General features: G+C 46.4%; 1 protein-coding gene across 3 annotated transcripts in view; it reads right to left on the bottom strand.

Annotated features, from left to right (window-relative positions):
- RAP1GAP2 (RAP1 GTPase activating protein 2) overlaps window positions 1-20,515 on the bottom strand; it is a 229,818-nt gene that overhangs the window by 190,278 nt on the left and 19,025 nt on the right. For all 3 annotated transcript variants that reach the window (XM_054688554.1, XM_054688559.1, XM_037491397.2), the window contains one exon: window positions 3,553-3,669. In XM_054688554.1, the coding sequence (XP_054544529.1) occupies window positions 3,553-3,669 (117 nt within the window). The remainder of the gene's footprint in view (window positions 1-3,552; window positions 3,670-20,515) is intronic.

The following is a 20,515-nucleotide window of genomic DNA, read 5'->3' as shown; positions in this document are numbered from 1 at the left end:
GGGATCCTTTAGTCTCTTCTGTTTTGACCTCCACAGAGGGCAGCCTTGGACAGCTCAGTGCACCCCAGTGACAGGACGTGCCCCTCAGGGGCAGCCCACTCCATCCTCAGGCAGCTCTAAGTGCTAGAATGCCATTCCTTTAACTGTAAGGAAATCTGCCTTGCTTTTCTCTTGGCCTCATTCTGCTCTGGCCACAATGGCCTGCTTGTAGAACATCCCTAAGCCTCCATACTTGCTATTCCCTCTGCGGAAATACCTTCCACCCCATCTCCTGTGCCTACTCAGCACCCCTCGCTAGCAGCTTTTCCAAATAGCTGCTTGCTTGTACCCTTCAGGACTCAGCTTAAATGTCACCTCAGAGAGGCCTTCTACCTCTTCCAGAGTCCCTGCATACCCCCTGGTCACTCTCTCTCAAGGCCCTGTTTTAGGCTATTAGTTTCTTCAGCACTCTGGATTCTCTTGTCTATGTGTCTATAGTCTGCCTCTCACAAGCATAGGTGTCCCATGGAAGCAGGGCCCTGCCTGCCTTGAGACAAGGCACTGTAAGCCCAGGGTCTGACCCAGAGTAGGGCGGAAAGAAGAAAGGCAGGTGGCTTCCTAAAGGCAAGAGTCCATGGTCCAAGTTCCTCAAACAACCTGGTGCATCACCCTCATGTGCAATCTATTCAATGTTCAAAGACAACATCTGGATAGTGTCTGGCAGAGGAAAGGTGCCCAGTCCACCAGATGAATGAAGGAATATTCCTCATAGACCTAAAGACTTAGAACAACAGAACCTTCCATTCCCCCCATCCTAGTTCTTCCAACCCCAAGATGCAAGCATTTTCTTGAAACCTGCAACATGGACCCAAACCCAAGCTTCTAGTCAAACGAAACCCCCCACTAGCTCTAATATCCTTGCCCTGTTCTCTAGGTGTAAACAGGATTGGAAGACCAAATAAAATTCTCCTTTATCCCTGTAAAATTGTACCCACTGGCACTCACAGACATTTGGGGTTCCAATCCTGCCTTCCTGCTTGTTGGGATGGTGACCAGGTTCCTGCCATCATCAATATCACCAGCATGCTGTCTCCATCATCCTCATCAAGTCACTGATATACACACTGAGCAGCCAATGGCAGCCCACTATGAGCCCCCTTAGTGGCACCTTCCCCCAGCCTGCATACTTCTGTGGAGCCTGCAAGGATTCAGTGGGATGGAAAGAACAATTTCTTGCTGAAACTCAGAACAACTGACTTCTGCTACACCACCTCTTTCCAGCCTGGAAATTCACCAATAAAGCAAATTAGCAGAGTGGGGTCTCAGGGAATTCACTCAACTACTGTTGATCATTTCCCTCTTCCTTTTCTAAGTACCCAAACCATCTCGTTAAGAACACACTCCACAACTGAACCAGGATGGAGGTTGAGTTCACTTATTTATGGTTTGTCAATTTGTTTCCTCTCTGTAAAGATAAAAGTTACCTTCCCCATCTCCCTCCTTTGGACACAAGCCTCATTCTCTAAAAAGCAGTGTATGCAGAGATTGCAAACACTGCCACTTTCTAGCTGTTGTTTAATCTGTGTGTCTCAGTTTTGCCATCTGAAAAATGGAAACCAATAGTGCCTAGATTGGAGACAGCATGCTTATGAAGATTAATTTCTGCCAAACATTTACAACATGATACATAATAAGCACTCAAAAATAACTATTAATATTCTATCACAAAAGTTACTACAGTCACAATGCTGTGGAAGCCTCATCTTCAAGCCCCTGTGATGTAGCCTCCCCAAGTATGAAAGCTGAAGTTATTTCAAATGGCACCATCCCACTTATGGTTGCATCCCTCCTCCACAGACTGGGCCCTGCTCTGTGATCCTAAGTACATTCTTGTTCTTGGGCTCAAAAAAAATAGGAGGTCTTCTAGTAACAAACCACCGACATGATCCCTCCTCTTCTTCCCTTGCTGCAATCTTGAACAGGTGTAATTACTACAGCCTTGGGGCTGAAACTGAATCTGACCATGTGCCCTTTGTGTCCTGATCCCCCTTGGCTCACTAGTGTTCCCAAGATCTCTCTCTCTTCCTGCAAGCATTCTCTACTGTATCCTTAAAATTTCTTTGTTTCACACTTCCTGGCACTCTTGCCTCCAGATCTAGGGGAGTTCCTTTCATTTCTCTACATTATTTGAAATCCTCCCTCTGGAGTCCAGGGCACTTGTCTGACCATCCATTCCCTGAATACCAAGAGTTCCCACATGACCGAGTCTCCCCTCCCAGGGTTCCTGGCACTTCCACACCATCATCCGATTAATTCTTCCTCATTGAGCAGACCTAGCTCCAGAGTACCTGTCTGCCTCACTGCTTCCTGAACCTTCTGAAACTGCCCGTGAAACAAGATGCCCTTAGCGAAATAGGATTCTTGGTACATATCTGGGGGCTGAATCTCTCATCACTTCTGAACTTTATTCCTGGAGCCAGTTTTGGGAATCAGAGTGAGAGCATCATTCCTATTCTCTTGTTGGCCAGTAATGGTGTACCCTCCAAATGACCACTGCCATCATCCTCTTTCACTCAGCCATCCCTGGGAGAGGAGACCTGTTCATTCTTGACTGCAAGGGACTTGCTAATTTAGAAGTTGGTGCAATGAGGTTTTGATGGGATGGTGGAAAAGAAGGTCAGGTCTAGCAGAAGCCTTGAGAAGGGTGTGGTGGCAGCAGGGTCACCCACGATAACTCTGGATAACTCTGTCACGGCTGCTAACACTGGCCACACCTGTCCACGGGGCAGAGGAAGAGTGGGTACGAGACTGGGAAGAGGATTGGGCCAGGAAAAGCCCTGGTCTCCCAGCCCCCCAGGATCCCTGCAGGCATCTCTGGCATGGGGGAGGAGAAAAGAAGCAAGGCTGGCTCCATCCAGGTCAAAGCTCAGCTGCTCAACAAATTTGCCAGACACTATCCCTCTTAAAGAAAATCTTCAGGCAGGGCCTCCCTGGTGGCCCAAAGGGCTGAGACGCAGCACTATGAAGCTATCCACAGCCACTGCAGCATGAGTTCGATCCCCGGCCAGGGAGCTACCCACATGGCACAGCAGACCTCTCCTGTCTCACCTGTTGCTCCCCTCAGCAGTGTATTTCGATTGACCCACCTGTTCTGCTCCCCACGCTGTCTCTGGTGAATCCTCTCACACCCCCCACACCTTTGGCCTGTACCCCAGTTCTTGCATGCATAAATAAATCTTTTTTTAAAAAAAAAAAAAGATCTCCAGGCATCATTTCACTTGAGATTTGTGATCTTCTTGAAAAATGGCAGGGAATATATGATCAAACTCATTTTACAGAAGAGTAGATACAATAAGTCACCTCAAATCACTCAGCACCTCCTAGGCTGGAGAAGCACCCAGGCCAACAAACTTTCCAGGAACCTCTCCATGAACAAGGCAATGGTACTCCCTGTGAGTTTATGGAATAGTGTGGAACCAGCCGCGTAAGTACCACTGTGGGGGTGGGGAGTTTGTTCAGAGGGCACCTGGGCCTCAGAAGAATGACCGACAGTAAGGGCAGTGGGTCCCTTACCTGGAGGGAGACTCAAGGTCAGCACGGCTGAGGATGCGGTGCTGCTGTGGGCTGTAGAGCCACTGGAAGGCTGTCAGCGTCCTCTCCTCGATTCGGAACCTTCCTTCCTGCACGTACCTGTGGGCAGGACAGGAGAGGATGAGGGGGTGGGTCTGCAGAGCTCTTTGGGGAGTTAGCCTGCATAAAAAAGATAGATGGGGCCTCCCCGGTGGCGCAGCGGTTGAGCGCTAGGTTGTGAAGCTGCCCGCAGCCTCTGCAGTGCCGGTTCAATCCCCGGCTGCTAGGCAAGAGTCCCACATGGTGCGCAGACCTCTCCTGCTGCCCACTGCTCCCCTCAGCAGTGTACTTCATCAATCTGCCTGCTCTGCTCTCTGCTCTCTGCTCTGGCTCTGGTGAATTCTCTCACCGTCCCACACTTCTGACAACCCAGTGCTTGTATAAATAAATAAATAAATCTTAAAAAAAAAAAAAAGAAAAGATAGATGAAGGGTACCTGTCGCCAAGGAGCCTCCCTGCTCATCTGCCAGAAAACCCTGTTTCCAGCGAGTCACAGTTAAATTCCCTGAAGGGGATGCAGCTATAGAGAGCAGGTTTCAACTCAATAGATGGAAAGCTTTCTAAAAATTACTTGTCTGGAGGCCTCCCTGGTGGCACAAGGGGTTAAGCACCGCACTATGAAGCAATCCATAGCCTCTGCAGCATGAGTTCGATCCCCAGCCTGCCAGAGAGAAACCCACATGGCGCAGCAAACCTCTCCTGTCTTGCCCTCAGCTCCCCTCAGCAGTGTATTTCAGTCAGTCTGCCTGTTCTGTTCCCCACTCTATCTCTAGTGAATCCTGTCACCCTCTGCATCTTTGGCCTATACCCCAGCTCTTATATGCATAAATAAATAAATCTTTAGAAAATAAATAAATAAAAATTACTTGTCTGAAGCTGGAAGGGGTCATGTGGAAGGGGTGTGTTCTCTGTCATTGGAAATATGTAAGCAGAGAGTAGGAAGGGGATTCAAACATCAGATGAGGGGCCATTCTCCAAGTCTCTATGGGACTGAATACTGGACTTCTTGACTTCACAGCCCAAGAAGGACTGCTCTGGAGTGGGGTCATGGGTCAGATGTTAGGATGAAGGTTTCCTAAAGGTCCCTCACAGGATCCCAGTCACCCTCCAAATAGACAGTAACCCTGAAGTAAATGATCAGAGAAACTGGGCTTCCCTGGTGAACACAAAGGACCCCTCCCATTCTGGCCACTCTTCTGGTTAGAACCATAAGTCCATTCATTAATTCAGTATTCATTGAGTACCTATGATGATGAGCAAATGAGAGAAATAACCCCTACCCTTCTAGAGTTTACAGTCTTGTGGTAAGAGAAACCAGCACATAATCTCATGCATGCACGTAGGCTGCGTTCTCAACAGGCCCCCTCATACATTACCAGTGGGAGTGTCAACTGGCACAATCCCCTCTGCAGACAAACTGATGTCTGTCTAAATTACAAAAGCAGTTCCCTGTAGCCCAGCCATCCCCTTTCAGAGAGTTTATCTACAGATCCTAGCATATGGACAAGGTTATCAATGACACTGTTTAAAATAGCAAAAGACTGGGAACAACCCAAATACCCATCAATAGGGAACTGGTTAGCTAAATTATGGTGCATCCATATAGTAAAACAGTGTGCAACCATTTGAAAAATGCTGTAAATGAGGGTTCCCTGTGTGCGATCATGCAGAGATCTCTAAGACACGCTGTTAAGAGAAAAAAACAAGTGTAAAAAGAGCAGTATGAGTAATTTATGTTAAGGGGTGGTGGAGGGAATACAATATGAATTCATTTTTGCTTATCTTTACTATAGAAACCCTGGAGATACAAAAGCTAATAAAAGAAGTTACCTAGGTGAGGGGAAGGAGGAACTGGGTGAATAGGGGCATGGGAGAGTGACTCTTTAACAATGTATCTTTTCATACAGAGAGGTATTATCTCTTCCAAATGTTTAATGTATGCTTCTGTATGAAATTACAAACTGCATGAAGTTGTATGATAAAAATGTGCAGCTGCTCTGATGTTGCAGGGCAGGGAGGGAGGGAACACAGACTATCTGCTAGGGGAGGAAATTTCCAGGAAGGCAGGGTTGCTGGAAGCAGAGCAGCGTGCTCCTGTAGCCTTCCAACCAGAGCACTGTCCCCCATAACTTCACTCTCCCAAGCGTGGCTTGATGGGCATTTCGGGACGGTCACCTCGCTGCTGGGTAGGAACTGGCAGGGCAGTCAGAAAAGAGGCTCTTTGAGGGGTCCAGGTGGGACAGAGGTGGTTAGTCTAGGAAGATGGTGCCGGGATGGAGAGAAATGGGAAGACTCTCAAAGAGCTAAGGAGGTAGCATTGGGTAGACCTGGCGAGGGATTGGACATGATGAGGGGGAGACTGACAGCAAAGCTTTTCCCGAGTTCCTAATTGGTGCTGATAGCTGACTGCAGTGTCATTCACACGGCACAACAAAGCTGCACTGCAGCTTTGGGAGGGAAGGTCATGATGCTGATCTGGGGCACTACATCCTCTGTGATGTGTTTCCTGCCCCCAGGGTCACTCCCTTCTTACAAAACCTGACTCAAAACTTGGCTCCACCAGGGAGCGTAACCTGATGAAGTCCATCCTATTCTGATGACAAGTTTCCATGCCTTTCCCTGTACCTGGGCTCCTCAGGACTCAGCCCTGAATGACAAGTCATGGGAAAACCAAAGTCACTCCATCTTGGATCAACAGCATCTTAGGAAGACAGCCGATTTCTCCGTTATTTCGTTCATTTTAAGTATAACGATCTATACACAACTCTACTAATCTCAGTAGAACAGAGACACACGTGCTATGTGCCCCCAGACTTACACAAGAAAGGTCACATGTACTAATCAAGGGCTAAGAAAACCCCTGTTGGAGTGGTAGGTGTGGCTCTTGCCTCAACCAGAAGCCCCATCCACCAGCCTCAGCATGGGGACCCCTGCGTGTAACTAAGTTGCCCTTAATAAACCTTAAGTACAATTAATCAACTTGCCTGCCTCATTCTTTGGACTCAAATTACCTCCTCAGCTTGGGGGAACTTAGTCACTCCTGCAGCGACACTCTCCCTCACTCTTGCCATCTCTGTGGGAGAAAGTGCTAAGACCAGTTGCCTGCAAGGAGAGGAACTGAGTGACTGGGAAGCATTGTAGCTGCTGTAGTGCTGTTTTGATTTGATATGAATTTACTGTTTTCAAAAAGTAAATCTTCTTATTTTTATTTAGGAACTCTACTTATCATGAAGTCTTAGGTCTTAAGGATGAAAAACAATGCCAAAAAGTTCCTTATCTAGTCTGAAGCTTTATTCTACAGATGAAGACGTGAGGCACAGAGCAGGCACAGGGCTTGCCCAAAGATGCTGGCAGAGCCATGGCCTGATAGTGATGTCCCCTTAGCCCCAGGATGATAGCCCACAATAGGGTGTCCTTACGCCCACCAGGCATGCATAGGCCCCCAAATCGAAGGAGGAATAGGTGCACTGAGGAACCATCCCCACCCTATCCTCTCCTCACCCAAATACTCACCCCTGCGTCTGTGCAGAATGTAAAAACAGCCTCAGCTGCAAGCCCCCATCTCCCTTCACCCTCATCTCCCAGAGGCAGGTAGAAAGGACTGTCCTCCACTCTGCCAGCACCTTGACCTGGATTCGACGTGCCAGTTATAGGTGAGGGATTTACAGATCACTCCTCTATAATAACAGCCACCTTGAAGGACTGTTGCAAGGATTAAATGAGATCATTTAAGGAGAGGTCTTACTGCATGGTCATCATTTTGCCTGTCCTCCCCCCATTCTCATCAGCCTTCACTTCTTATCAGTCTTACATAACTCACTGATGACAGACAAAGCCACTTCAAACCCCTTGCAACTGGTTGATCACATTTTAGAGAGGAGGAAAACGGCAGTGAACCTGCCCTAGGGCACACAGACAGGAAGCAGGAGAGAGTGGCCTTCCTAGTACATTCAAGTGCTGGCACCCGATTTCCTCCTAACCAGTCCCTACACACACACCTTCCTCAACATCAGCCCCTACTTCCCAACATAGATCTTGTCAACTCCTCCCCGACCCAAAAATGTTAGTGTTTTCCCACTGCATATCAAATATTATACAAACTGCTCACTTTAGATGTCTAATTCTTCCCCATTCTGTTCCCTTGCAGGTTTCCCACCATTACATATGGCCACGCCCTCGCCATCCATGTGTTCAGACCCAGCATTCCTGATCTGTTTGTTCTTCTCCAAAATTGCCCTGCCTTTTCTGACCTTGGAGCCTTTGCTCAGTCTGTGCTCTGAGCTGAACTACACTCTCTCCATCTCCACCCAAACCTGCCACCCTGTCCCAACAGTCAAACCACAGTGTCTAAGAATCTGTACCCATGGGCCTCCCTGGTGGCGCAGGGGTTAAAGTCTCAGCACTCAGCCTCCCTGGTGGCCTTGACCCTTGACGAGCGGTGGTTGAGCTCTGGGCTGCGAAGCTGCCCGCAGCCTCTGCAGTGCCCTTTTGATCCCAGGCATTCTGGCGTCCCACATAACACACATACCTCTCCTGCTGCGCCCGCTGCTCCCCTCAGCAGTGTATTTCATCAGTCTGCCTGTTCTGCTCCCCGCTCAGGCTCTGGTGAATTCTCTCACCCTCCCATGCTTCTGACTGTACCCAGTGCTTGTATAAATAAATAAATAAATCTTTAAAAATAAATAAATAAAGCCTCAGCACTATCAAGCTATTGCCAGCCACTGCAGCATGGGTTCAATCCCCGGCCAGGGAGCTGACCCACATGGCACAGGAGACTTCTCTTGTTTCACCTGCTGCTCCCCTCAGTAGTGTATTTCAGTAGATCTGCCTGTACTGCTCCCCACTCTGTCTCTGGTGAATCTTCTCACCCCCCACACCTCTGGCCCACACCCAGTTCTTGTATGCATAAATAACTAAAATAAATCTTAAATAAAGAATCTGTACCCAACCCCCCAGCCACGATCCAGGTCAGCTCCAAGGTTCTGGGTCTGCTTTGCTTAACCTTGTTCACAACATTGCTCCCTGCCCCACTGTGCATGAGTTATTTATGTTCCAGTCTGTCTCCTGGCTAGAGTACAAAGACTTTGTCTCATCTACTCTGAAATCCCTACAACATCTTCATGCAGCACTCTGTTCAACTGAGCTAGTCTGCCATAAAAATCACAATAGCAACAGTGATCAAATCATTACATCCTAGGCCTCCCTGTTGGTGCAAGGGATTAAGTGTGAGCACTATGAAGCTATCGGCAGCCACTACAGCATGAGTTCAATCCCCAGCCAGGGAACTGACCCACATGGCAGAGCAGACCTCTCCTGCCCCCTGCACTGCTCCCTTCAGCAGTGTATCTCAGTAGATCTGCCTGTTCTGCTTCCCACTCTGTCTCTGGTGAATCCTCTCACCCCTTACATCTGGTCTGCACCCCAATTCTTATATGCATAAATAAATAAAATAAATCTTTTTTCAAAAAAAAGTGGACCAGAGGAAAGCAGAGGGACAAATGGGGTGTTATTTGGTGATATTATTTGAATACTTGAATCCAGTTGTGACTGAAACATGGATAGTTCCTGGATTTTGGTTCTGTGAGGCAACAAAGTCCCTCTTTCTCTTAAGGCTGTTTGAGTTGAACAAACTGAAATCCTGTAAGTAGTGGCTAAAGTTGACTATGTTGGAAGTATGTCATGGGATTCAAAGGGTGTCTTGCCTTCTAGAGATTTCCCTGACAGGCTGCCTGACCATTCAAATCACATCTTCAGGACCTTCTCAGAGCAATGGCTCTTGATCTAGAGGGAGATGGTGATTCAAAACCTAATTAGGGCACTAACAATGACTCATGTATCATCACATCCAATCCAAGATCCAATCCAGCCAGACAGAGGGACAGAGGGACAGTCAGAGCAAGAGGGACAGTCAGAGCAAGAATCCAAGTTCTGCCCCTTTAAAATTCTTCCTCCTCCATAGAAAGAGGGAAGGAATTAAACTGAGGAAATTGATCTGGAAGGTCCTGGGGTTCTGGGATGGTGTTCCCCACCACCTTTTCAAGCAGATTAACTCTACCTTTTTTTTTTCCTGATTTTAATTATTTGGATTATTTCGATTTTGAGTCTTGGAATATTCCCAGGGTGGGGTGGACTGAGCAGTCTGGAAATGCATTGACCTCTCCTGCTCTGACCCGCTGAGATTTTCTAACAATATGAACTTGGATGTGTGTCCAGCCCAGGTGAGAGTGGCCAGGAAATAAACAGAACAGAGAATCTATTAAGCCCCAGGGCAACCCCTGGGTTCAAACCCTGACTCTGCCACTTGCTTGCTGAGTGATCTTGACTAACTACTTTCCCTCTCTGATCCCCAGTTTCCTCATCTATAAAATGGTGATACTAATACCTTCCTCTGAGTATCACTGTGAAGAGTAACTGAGTGAGTGACTGGATCCTTATTATGGTTGGAGCCTGTAAGAAATGCTCAGGAAGCCTAGGTTATGTTGCTAATGACAATAACTACTATAATTATTTCTATTCAGTCTACAGAGGATACCTAGTGAGATATGACTGCAGTCCAACTGTGGAGATGCCCCCCAGCCCTGCCGGTGGGTGGGTTAATGTGGGAAGGGAAGAGGCTCCAGTCAGACATTCTACTCTGATTCTTGGGGGGTGGGGGGTGATATTGTTACTCTACACTCTAAGTCCCACCAAGCAGCCCCCCCCCCCACTGAAGCACCCCTTAGCATTCGGACTAGGGTGGGGGAAGGGGACTTGGGCTCCAGGGGCCCAATCCAGTTGACAGGGCAGCAATGCGACAGAAACCCTCTCAGCCTGCAGTGGGGTAACCTGACACCCTAAGGCTGATTTCCCATCCCGGGCTGGACGGGTGGGGGTAGGTGTAGCCACCCACCTTAAGGGAGACCTCTCCCCTCACCTCCTAGTTCCCCATGCCCAAGCCCCCATCTCCAGGGGTCTTGGTGAGGAGGAACGGGGCATCTCCTTGAACAGGGGCGTTGAGCAGTGTGGTTTGTGCCTTCTTGACCCAAGTCTATGGCCCGACCCCCAACAGCAGAAGGAATAGAGATAGTTTGGGAAAGCGCATTGCACAAATAGGAAAGCTGAAATGAGGGGACAGGCAAGAGGGGGAAACCCCGCCGCGAGCCTGTGGAGGGACTACAGAGGTGCCTCCAGAGCCTGACGTCAGGGACAGGATCCCGGGCCCCGGCGCCGATCTCTGGAGAGCCACCAAGAGCGGCGGCCGGCCGGGACGCGGGACGGCTGTGACCAGGCAGCCAGCGCCTCTCCGTAAAACCGGCCCCTCAACCTCAGCTCAAGAACAAACTTTGGAAAGGCGCCCACACTCCTTCCCGCGCCCGGCCCGGCTTTGGGGCGCAGGGCTGGCGGTGAGCGCCCGCACCAGGCCCGGCGGCCCCCCGGTGCCCACTCACCAGCGCACCAGCTGCCAGCGCTTCTCCCCCGGCGCCCGGCGCCCCGCCATGCCTCGCCCGGCCAGCCGCCCGCTCCCCGAGCGCAGCCCCGGGAGGAGGCTCCGCTGCCGCAGGGCAGTGCCCAGGGCGCTCGCGGTCGCGGGGTGCGGCGCCGAGCCCTGCGGGCGCGCGGGCGCGAGGCGACTCCCGCCCGAGCCCCGGCCGCGCGGACCCTGCGGCGCTGGTCGCCCCCCCTCCCCCATGCCAGGGCGGCCGCCGGCCCCGCCCCTGGAGCCGCCCGGGCTCGGTCACCCCGCAGCTCCGCCGCAGAGCCGAGGTCCCCGGGCTGCCTGCTCCTTCGCCCCGCTTCTCCAACGCCGCACAAATCCGGTTTCTTTGGAGCATGGAGCAGAGTCAGGCTCTCCAAGTTCTACTGAGGAGGAAATCTGAGTGACTGGACGCTGTTCACGGAATCCATCTGTGCCTTACTCCCCTACGGTACGCACGGGCTCTTCCTGCCCACCCACTGGTGCATAAAAAATTAAATTACACTACATGCTAAAATTAAACACACACACACTGAGAGATGTGCCCTACAGATTATTAGAATATTTTCAAGTGGCAGTAATTCAAAAAGTATGGCATCGGCCCAGCACGCTGTCCAAACCTAGGACCACACCTCCAATCTACTTCCATTCCAGGATCTGTTCATTCCTGGGGTAGCAGAGACTAACCCGACCCAACAGCATCGTGGGAGGATGCATCTCAAGGCCGATTTGAACAAAGCTAGCTTTAGAGGTTTCTGTAAATATAGAGTGTCTGCACATTGCACAGTGCTCGCCCAGTTGACCTGCTTCCATACCAAGACAACCCGTATCCTTAAGCAGAGAGAAGAAAACCCAACCACCAGTGTGGAAATTCTGGGGCTTAACTTCCCCTTGGGCGCATGCTCAGGAGCACTAGAAAAATTTGTAGGGGAATCCAAAGGCTACTGGCATTTCCATTATAGCCATAGAGGCACACCCCACCCCAGGGTTCAACAAAATCGGGATTATGGAAATCCTAGAAATCCTCACCTAAGTTTTCCACTATGTCCCAATTAAAGTGACAGGCAGCAACAGGAGTGAAGAATGCAACCAACACAGAGGCATTCTGTAAAAGAAAATGGTGAAGGAGCTACAGAGGAGGTAGGTGGTTAACTTTTGACCTTTAAGTGTGGTGTCTGGCACAAGGCCCACAGTTGCCTTTGAGCATCCTTTAAGCTCCCACAACATAATTAACACAGAAACCAAGGAAACAAAACTATTAAAAAAGTCTGGAAACATCCCCAGAGAGAGAGAGTGTGTGTATGTGTGTGTGAAAATAGTGGGGGAAATGGTGATGGGACAATTATTTAATCATTTGTGGTGGGGAGCAAGTTCTCTATTTCACAGAAAATATATTTCAGGGAAATTATAAACATGTGTGTATGGAGGTATGGATGTGTGTGTGTGTGTATAAAACTATAAAAATATGTAGGTAAGTACTGTTATTATATTATGTGGGTTTTTTTTTTCAGCTTGATATCAATGGCAGTAGCCATAAAAGAAGAGATTAAATAAACTTAACTAAAGTAAATATGTTTAATGTTAGAACATCACAAAAACATGATAAACAAATTAAAAGGCAAATGTCAAACTGTTTTTTAAAATGTATGCCTGTATTTGTACCTCCATGTTTATAGCCATATTATTCACAATATCCAAAAGGTGGGAGTAACCAATATCCATGTACAGATAAATGTATAAACAAAATGTGATATAACATACAGTGGAATATTACTAGCCTTAAAAAGGAAAGAAATCCAATACATGCTATGTACACCATAAATAAATTTTGAGGACAAATAAGTCAAACAAAAGGATGATGTTTTATGCTCCCACTTATATGAGGTAACTAGAGTAGTCTGATTCAAAGAAAAGAAAGTGAAATGGTCATTTCCAGGACCTGAGAGCAGGGGGCAGAACGAGGAATTACTGTTTAATGGATATACAGTTTGCCGAGATGAAAAGAATTCTGAAAATGGATGGTGATGATGGCTGCACAACAGTGTGAATGTCATTAAATGGCACCAAGTATACACTTGAAAAGAGTTAAGATAGCAAATAGTATGCTCTGTGTGTTTTACTACAATAAAAAATTAAAATCTTGAATATTTTATTATAAAATAATAAGTAATGATGGAAACTCCAATAGAGAAATGGACAGTAGACACATTTCAAAAAATTCCAACCTACTAGAAATTAAGTACATGAAAATTTAAATATCATCCCAGCTTTTTACTTGTCAAATTTGAAAGAATGGGTTGTTGTTTTTAATTATCCCCCCAGGGTTTGTATGGAGGCAAGTAGTAGGCACTCCTAATCATGACTCAGTTGGAGTACAATTGAGCCTGGAGATTAACAGTCTGATCAAACATTCAAGTCTTTCGACTTCTCTTTGCGTGTGTAGAACTGAGGCATGGACCAGAGGTGCAGTGGTGAAAGGATTCACCAGAGACAGAGTAGGGAATAGAACAGGCAAATCTACTGAAATACACTGCTGAGGGGAGCAGTGGGTAAGACAGGAGAGGTCTGCTGTGCCATGTGGGTTAGCTCCCTGGCCAGGATCAAACTCTTGCTATAGAGGGGATAGCCCTGAGACTTAACCCCTAGGCCACCAGGGAGGCCTCAATAACTACTTTTTTTGAAAGTCATCCTAAGGAGATAATTTTCTAATTATCTCCCACGTGAAAAAAACAGGTCTCTGTAGAAAAATGTTCACCACAGCATTTTTTACAGCAGAGAAAAACTGAAAACAACACAAAAGTCCACTAGACTAGTTAAAGAAGTATATCCATATGATGAGATATTGTACAGCTACTGACTAAGAAAGACATATGTTGACATAAAAAAAAAAATCAAGAGATATTTAAAATGAAAAAAATGTGACCAAATAGAACTAGTATATTAATTTATTTATAGAAAATCTAGAAGAACTATGGAAACTATTAAAAAAGTGAATTATCTCCAGATAAATGAAGTTACAGTGATTTTTACTTTATTATTTTTCTTTTATTTTTATTTTTTATTTTATTTTATTTTTTAATAGAGGCATGTTTTATTTATTTATTTGTCTGTTTGTTTGTTCGTTTTTTTGTTTATACATGCACTGGGTACAGTCAGAAGCGTGGGAGGGTGAGAGAATTCACCAGAGCCAGAGTGGGGAGCAGAGCAGGCAGAAGGACCGAAGTACACTGCTGAGGGGAGCAGCGGGCTGCAGGAGAGGTCTGCGCGCCATGTGGGACCCTCCTCCGGTGGCCGGGGAGCAGCTGGGGATCGAACCGGCGCTGCAGAGGTCGCCGGCAGCTTCGCAACCCAGCGCTCAACCGCTGTGCCACCGGGGAGGCCCTTTATTATTTTTCTTATCCATATGTTCTATTTTTCTAAATTAACATAATACCAGTGCTAAGATAAAATACAGTAAAAGTCACTTTTCCAGTGATTAGCTAGCAAGTTGTTCATCACATCACTATTTATAACATTAAAAAGTAAAAATAACCTAATTATCAAGCAATAAGAAAATGAACAGATAACATACACTGCAGTTTATGGGTGTAGTGGAACAATATCTGCAGCAGGAGAAAGATGTTCATGCTCTATTGTTGAGTTAAAAAGTAGACTACAGGGCCTCCCTGGTGGCACAGGGTTTAAAGGTATTGCCAGCCACTGCAGCTGAGTTCGATCCCCAGCCAGAGAGGTGACCTACATGGTACAACAGACCTCCTCTGTCTCGCCTGCTGCTCCCGGCAGCAGTGGATTTCAGTAGATCTGCCTGTTCTGCTCCCCACTCTGTCTCTGATGAATCTCACACACCCCCACACACCTCTGGCCTACACCCCCAGGTCTTGTATGCATAAACAAATAAAAATAAATATTTTTTTAAAAAGTAGACTACAAAGAAGACATTAAGACTATGTGTTATATAATGTTTATATATACAAAGAAAATATGTATTTTTAAACACCGGAAGTTAGGAGTTGTAATGACTAGAACATATAAATAGGGAATTTTGTTTTCATTATCTTTGCTCATCTAGAATTGCTAATTTTTCTACAATGATTAATGAAAAAAATAAAATATTTGTTTTCTTTTCTTTTTCTTTTTTTTTTTTTTGGCATAGAAGAACTGGGGTATAGGCCAGAGGCCCAGGGATGAAGCAGGGGTGAGGGGATTCACCCAAAACAGTGTGGGGAGCAGACTACAGGGCCTCATGTAGTTCATGAGGCCGTAACAGTGTTAGCGCTGAGATTTAACCCCTAGGCCACTAGAGAGACCCCAATATTTGCTTTCTAATACATAGGCATTGACTAGGAAGTGAAAATATGTAATGAACTTCAGGAGATCTCCAAGATACAAGTGAAAAACAAATAATTCAGAGTGTGGTGCTGTATGATCCTATGAGTGTTTGAAAAATAAATAAACTGTGTGTGTGTTCACATAGAATTTATTAATAGCAGGAAAATTTGGGCAGAGAAGTTGAGAATGGAGGATGAGGAGGTTTTAGTTTGTTTAAGAATCAGAATCCTATTGTTAAAATTATTTTTAAGAATTGCCTGGGGCCTCCCTGGTGGTGCAAGGGGCTAAGTCTCAGCACTCTGAAGCTATCCGAAGCCACTGCAGCACGAGTTGGATCCCTGGCCAGGGAGGTGACTCACATGGCACAACAGACCTCTCCTGTCTCACCCGCTGCTCCCCTCAGCAGTGTCTTTCAGTAGATCCACCTGTTCTGCTCCCCACTCTGTCTCTGGTGAACCTCTCACCCCCCCCACACCTCTGGCCTGTTCCCCAGCTCTTGTATATATAAATAAATAATATAAATCTTTAAAAACAAAAAAAAAGGGACACAGTACTATCAAGCAATCGCCAGCTACTGCAGCATGAATTCCATCCTTGGCCAGGGAAATAACCCACATGGCAAAACAGACCTCTCCTGCCTTGCCCACTGCTCCCCTCACCAGTGTATTTCAGTACATCTGCCTGTTCTTCTCCCCACTCCATCTCTCACCCCCTACACCTCTGGCCTACATCCCAGTGCTTGTATGCATAAATAAATAAATCTTTTTAAAAATATATTAGGGCATCCCTGGTGGCACAAGGGGTTAAGACACAAACTATGAAGCTATCTGCAGCCACTGCAACATGAGTTCGATCCCTGTTCAGGAAGCTAACCCACGAGGAGCAGCAGACCTCTCCTGACTTGCCCACTGCTCCCCTCAGCAGTGTATTTCAGTCAGTCTGCTGTTCTGTTCCCCACTCTGTCTCTGGTGAATTCTCTCACCTCCCACACCTCTGGCCTGTACCCCAGTTCTTGTATGTATAAATAAATCTTTAAAAAAATATATATATATGTAAAAAAATAATTGTCTGGATAATATGTATATAATTCTGAATTATCTGGATGGTAAGATTATGGACTCTACTTTTTCAACAGGAATTTTTTTTTAAGATTTATTTATTTTTATACAAGAGCTGGGGTACAGGCCAGATGTGCAGGAGGTGAGAGGATTCACCAGAGACAGAGTGGGGAACAGAACAGAGCAGCAGACAAACCGAAATACACTGCTGAGGGGAGCAGCGGGTGCGACAGTAGAGGTCTGCTGCACCATGTGGGAATCTCCCTGGCTGGCTGGGAATCAAACCCATGCTGCAGAGGCTGGGAATCAAACCCACACTGCAGACAGCTCCACAGCGCTTCGCTCAACCCGCTGTGCCACTGGGGAGGCCTCAACAGAAATTTTTTAAGTAATAATATATTTCAAACAAATAAAAGACAAAAGCCAACCACAAACAACAAATTATTTTGAAGAGGTTGAAAAAGTTGTGAAGATTATATAGACACAACATGGTCATTTGACACAATGTGGGTAAAAAAAAATCAGATAGATATGTCGCGAAAACAGTTATGTAAATCATCATGCTGGCTTCCCTGGTGGTGCAGAGGTTAAAGTCTCAGCTATCAAGCTACCCCCAGTCACTGTGGCATGAGTTCGATCCTCTCCTGTTTCACCCACTGTTCCTCTCAGCAGTGTATTTCAGCAGATCTACCTGTTCTGCTCCCGACTCTGTCTCTGGTAAATCCTCTCACCCCCCACACTTCTGGCCAAACCCCAACTCTTGTATGCATAAATAAATAAAAATAAATATTTTAAAAATTATAAATAAAAAAATTATCCCGCTAGAAAAAATGGAAGGGATTACGAAAAAATAATGCTAGCTACATTAGGGTAGTAGGATTACAAGGACATTTTTGTTACTGAATTTCTGAAGTGCAATTCTAATACTTCTCTGATAGAACATAATATTAGGGCCTCCCTGGTGGTGCAATGGGTTAAGATGCAATGTATGAAGCCATCCGCAGCCTCTGCAGCATGAGTTCAATCCCCCGGCTGGCCAGGGAGCAACACACATGGCTCAGCAGACCTCTCCTGACTCACCCGCTGCTCCCCTCAGCAGTGTATTTCAGTCAATCTGCCTGTTCTGTTACCCGCTCTGTCTCTGGTGGATCCTCTCACCACCCACACCTCTGGCCTGTGCCCCTGTTCTTGTATGAGAAATAAATAAATCTTTAAAAAAAAAATAGAACATAATATTAGAAAGAACTGGCTGGGTAAAGTGGCATATATAAGGCAAAATGTGGAGCATGATGTTTGATGAGGCTAATATAAAGGTAGGGGAAATTGTATTTACATGAACAAACAGATCATCAATGATTTGGGGAGCTAGCAGAGCTGAGGAAGTGCCATGTGATCTTACCCAGGGTCTGATGGAAGAATTTCACCAGAGGCAGCAGAACCCATCAGGGTCCCTTTAATGATGCCTGTCAGGTGAGCTGCTGAATTCTCTGCCCTAAATGGAAAGGAATGTGGGCAGGACTGAGGCAGAGGGAATGTGTCTGAAGCTAAATTGTGGCCTAATACGCTCACTTGTGTGCACAGACATACACACACGTGCACACACACACAACTCATTCCTATTGCCACGCTAGATTAGAAATGATCAGAGACTCTGAAAGTCAGAGCTGAGATTTTAAGGACTTTTGTCCAAATCAGGCATTTTACCACTGAAGAAAGTGCCACCTTGCCCCATTTGAGCTTTGATTCAGAAAGTGAGTGGGCGAAGAGACTTATCCAAAGTAAACTCTGGCTGGCTCTCCAGTCCCAAAACTCCAACACATCATCTCTCTAACCACAGAATTCCAAGGGACCCAAATTGGGTGGGCTTATGGGGTTCCAAGTTGAACTAAGGAAGCCAGGACAGTAAAGCCAGAAGAAAAAAGGTTACCCCTGTAACCCTATCACCTGCCCTATTTGGAGATCTAGGCTCTCATTAGTGCCAGAGGACTCAGTGGGCAGCATTCCAGCAAGTAACTAAATGTGGGCATAACCATCCAGTTATGCCAGCTAGCTCATGTTCCAGAAACTTTCCCCACCTTCCTCGACCCTGTTTGTGCCCTAAGAAGTTGACCTATACCGGAACGTCAATGGGCTCCCTTAACCTCAGGTGGAGGTTGGCTAGAGGAGACACCAGCAGGGGACTGGGAGGCAGGAGCTCCTTCCCTGCCAGGTTACTGTAGGTCAGTTACTTCCCTTTATGGAAAATCATGGCTCCTGCCAGGCAGCCCTCTCCCCATATCTATCCTTTCTGAGTTCCCAAAACTGCTTTCTTCTCTTGTCCCTTCAGGCCCAGAAATGGTAACAGTTCTATCCCTTGTCCTTGAACTTTGCCCACAGCTTTGTAAATAGTGCCTAAACTCATTTCAAATGATCCATTCTAAATGTGCCATCTGTTCCCTGCCAGGACACTGACTGATGCAGAGCTGTCATGAAGAAATGGAAGAAACCTCAAGTCCTTCTCTGCCACCCAGACCTCATTCTCCTAGCTGGCATTCAAGGCTCTTACCTCCCTCTAGAGCTCACGGCCTCTGTGAATGCCCTTCTGCCAAGCAGGATTCATCATCTCACTGAGAGCCCTTGACGGCACTGGAGTTTGACCCCAGAGCTTACAACCTGGGTGGTATTAAATTTAACATTTCTCTAGTCTTTCTTTCTCCACCTGGAAATGGGAATAAACCTTTGCAATAAGATTTCTCTGAAGTTTCAATGAGATCATGCGCGTAAAGCACTCAGCTTGAAATAATGGTTACTTCTGAGGCAAGATGTACACTTTTTATGCACCTTAGTTTTCTTTCACTTTGTTACAAGTTTAATTTTGAAAATAAAGAAAAAGTTGTTTAACAACTTTTTTAGCTTGTCTGGTATGTAGAAAGTGCTTAATAATGGGCCTCCCTGGTGGTGCAGGGGTTAAAGACAGCAATATCAAGCTACTGCCGGCCACTGCAGCAGGAGTTCAATCCCCAGCCAGGGAGCTGACCCACATGGCACAGCAGACCTCTCCTCGTCCACTGCTCCCCTCAGCAGTATATTTCAGTAGATCTGCCTGTTCTGCTTCCCACTCTCTCTGGTGAATCCTCTCACCTCCTGCACCTCTGGCTTACAGTTCTTGTATGCATAAATAAATAAATCTTAAAAAAAGAAAGTGCTTAATAAATGTTCATTATTATCACTATCATCTCTAATATCTCTATCACCATACTTCTAAAATATCTTCTGGATCGCCCCCACAATCTCCAATAGCAGGCTATGCTATTAGCTCTGCTCACCATTGTTCTATGGACTGAATGGTTGAATGTTAGTCTCCTCCAATGTGGTGTCCCTAAGTGCCCTAGCCCTCAGGTCCAGGCCCTAACTCTACTTTTATATGGCACACTCTCAACTCTGCTTGTTCTGTTACTTTTGGTTGCTCCTTGGACACTTACTGTTTGTCTTTTGTGTCTTATGTTTGTCTTTCACCTGTAGATATTTTTTCCAGTCAAAAATATTGCAGTTGTCCTGAGGATAGCCTTGGAGGCCAGGCCTTTCATGCCCAGCTGGGAACCGGAGGTTCCAGCTCCAGGTCTCATGCCCACTGTGGGAATCTACAAGAAGTACTTCTTGTGGCAAGACTGGAGCCCCCTATGAACAGGCAGGATCACCTCTTAGAAGGCATATGGTATTGTTTGCTTTAAATGCTAAAAAAGTTAGAGTGTTTGGATTCATCTGGGCCCATAAGGAGAAAAACATTTGGGTTTGGTCATAACAATCCCATCTATATACACTTCATTAAGTCCTTTCACTCTCACCTCACGACACCCTCACCATGATCCCATTGGCAGAGTATTGTTGCTTTTCTTACTTTACTGAGTACGAACTGAAGTTCAGAGAGGTTAAGAATTGCCCCAAATTACCCAAGTTACCCAAGTAATAAGTGACAGAGCTGGCATCAGAGCCCAGGTTTTCTTTCATACTATACATCTTTTGGGGATACAAAGCATCTTTTATTCTTTTTACCAAGATTTCATGAAGTGGAAGGTTTGGTAACTCA

The sequence above is a fragment of the Talpa occidentalis genome, unplaced genomic scaffold (assembly GCF_014898055.3).
Source record: "Talpa occidentalis isolate TD23 unplaced genomic scaffold, MPIMG_talOcc4v2.1 talOcc4.7, whole genome shotgun sequence".
Lineage (NCBI taxonomy): Eukaryota > Metazoa > Chordata > Mammalia > Eulipotyphla > Talpidae > Talpa > Talpa occidentalis.
This window is presented reverse-complemented; position numbering and strand designations above follow the sequence as displayed.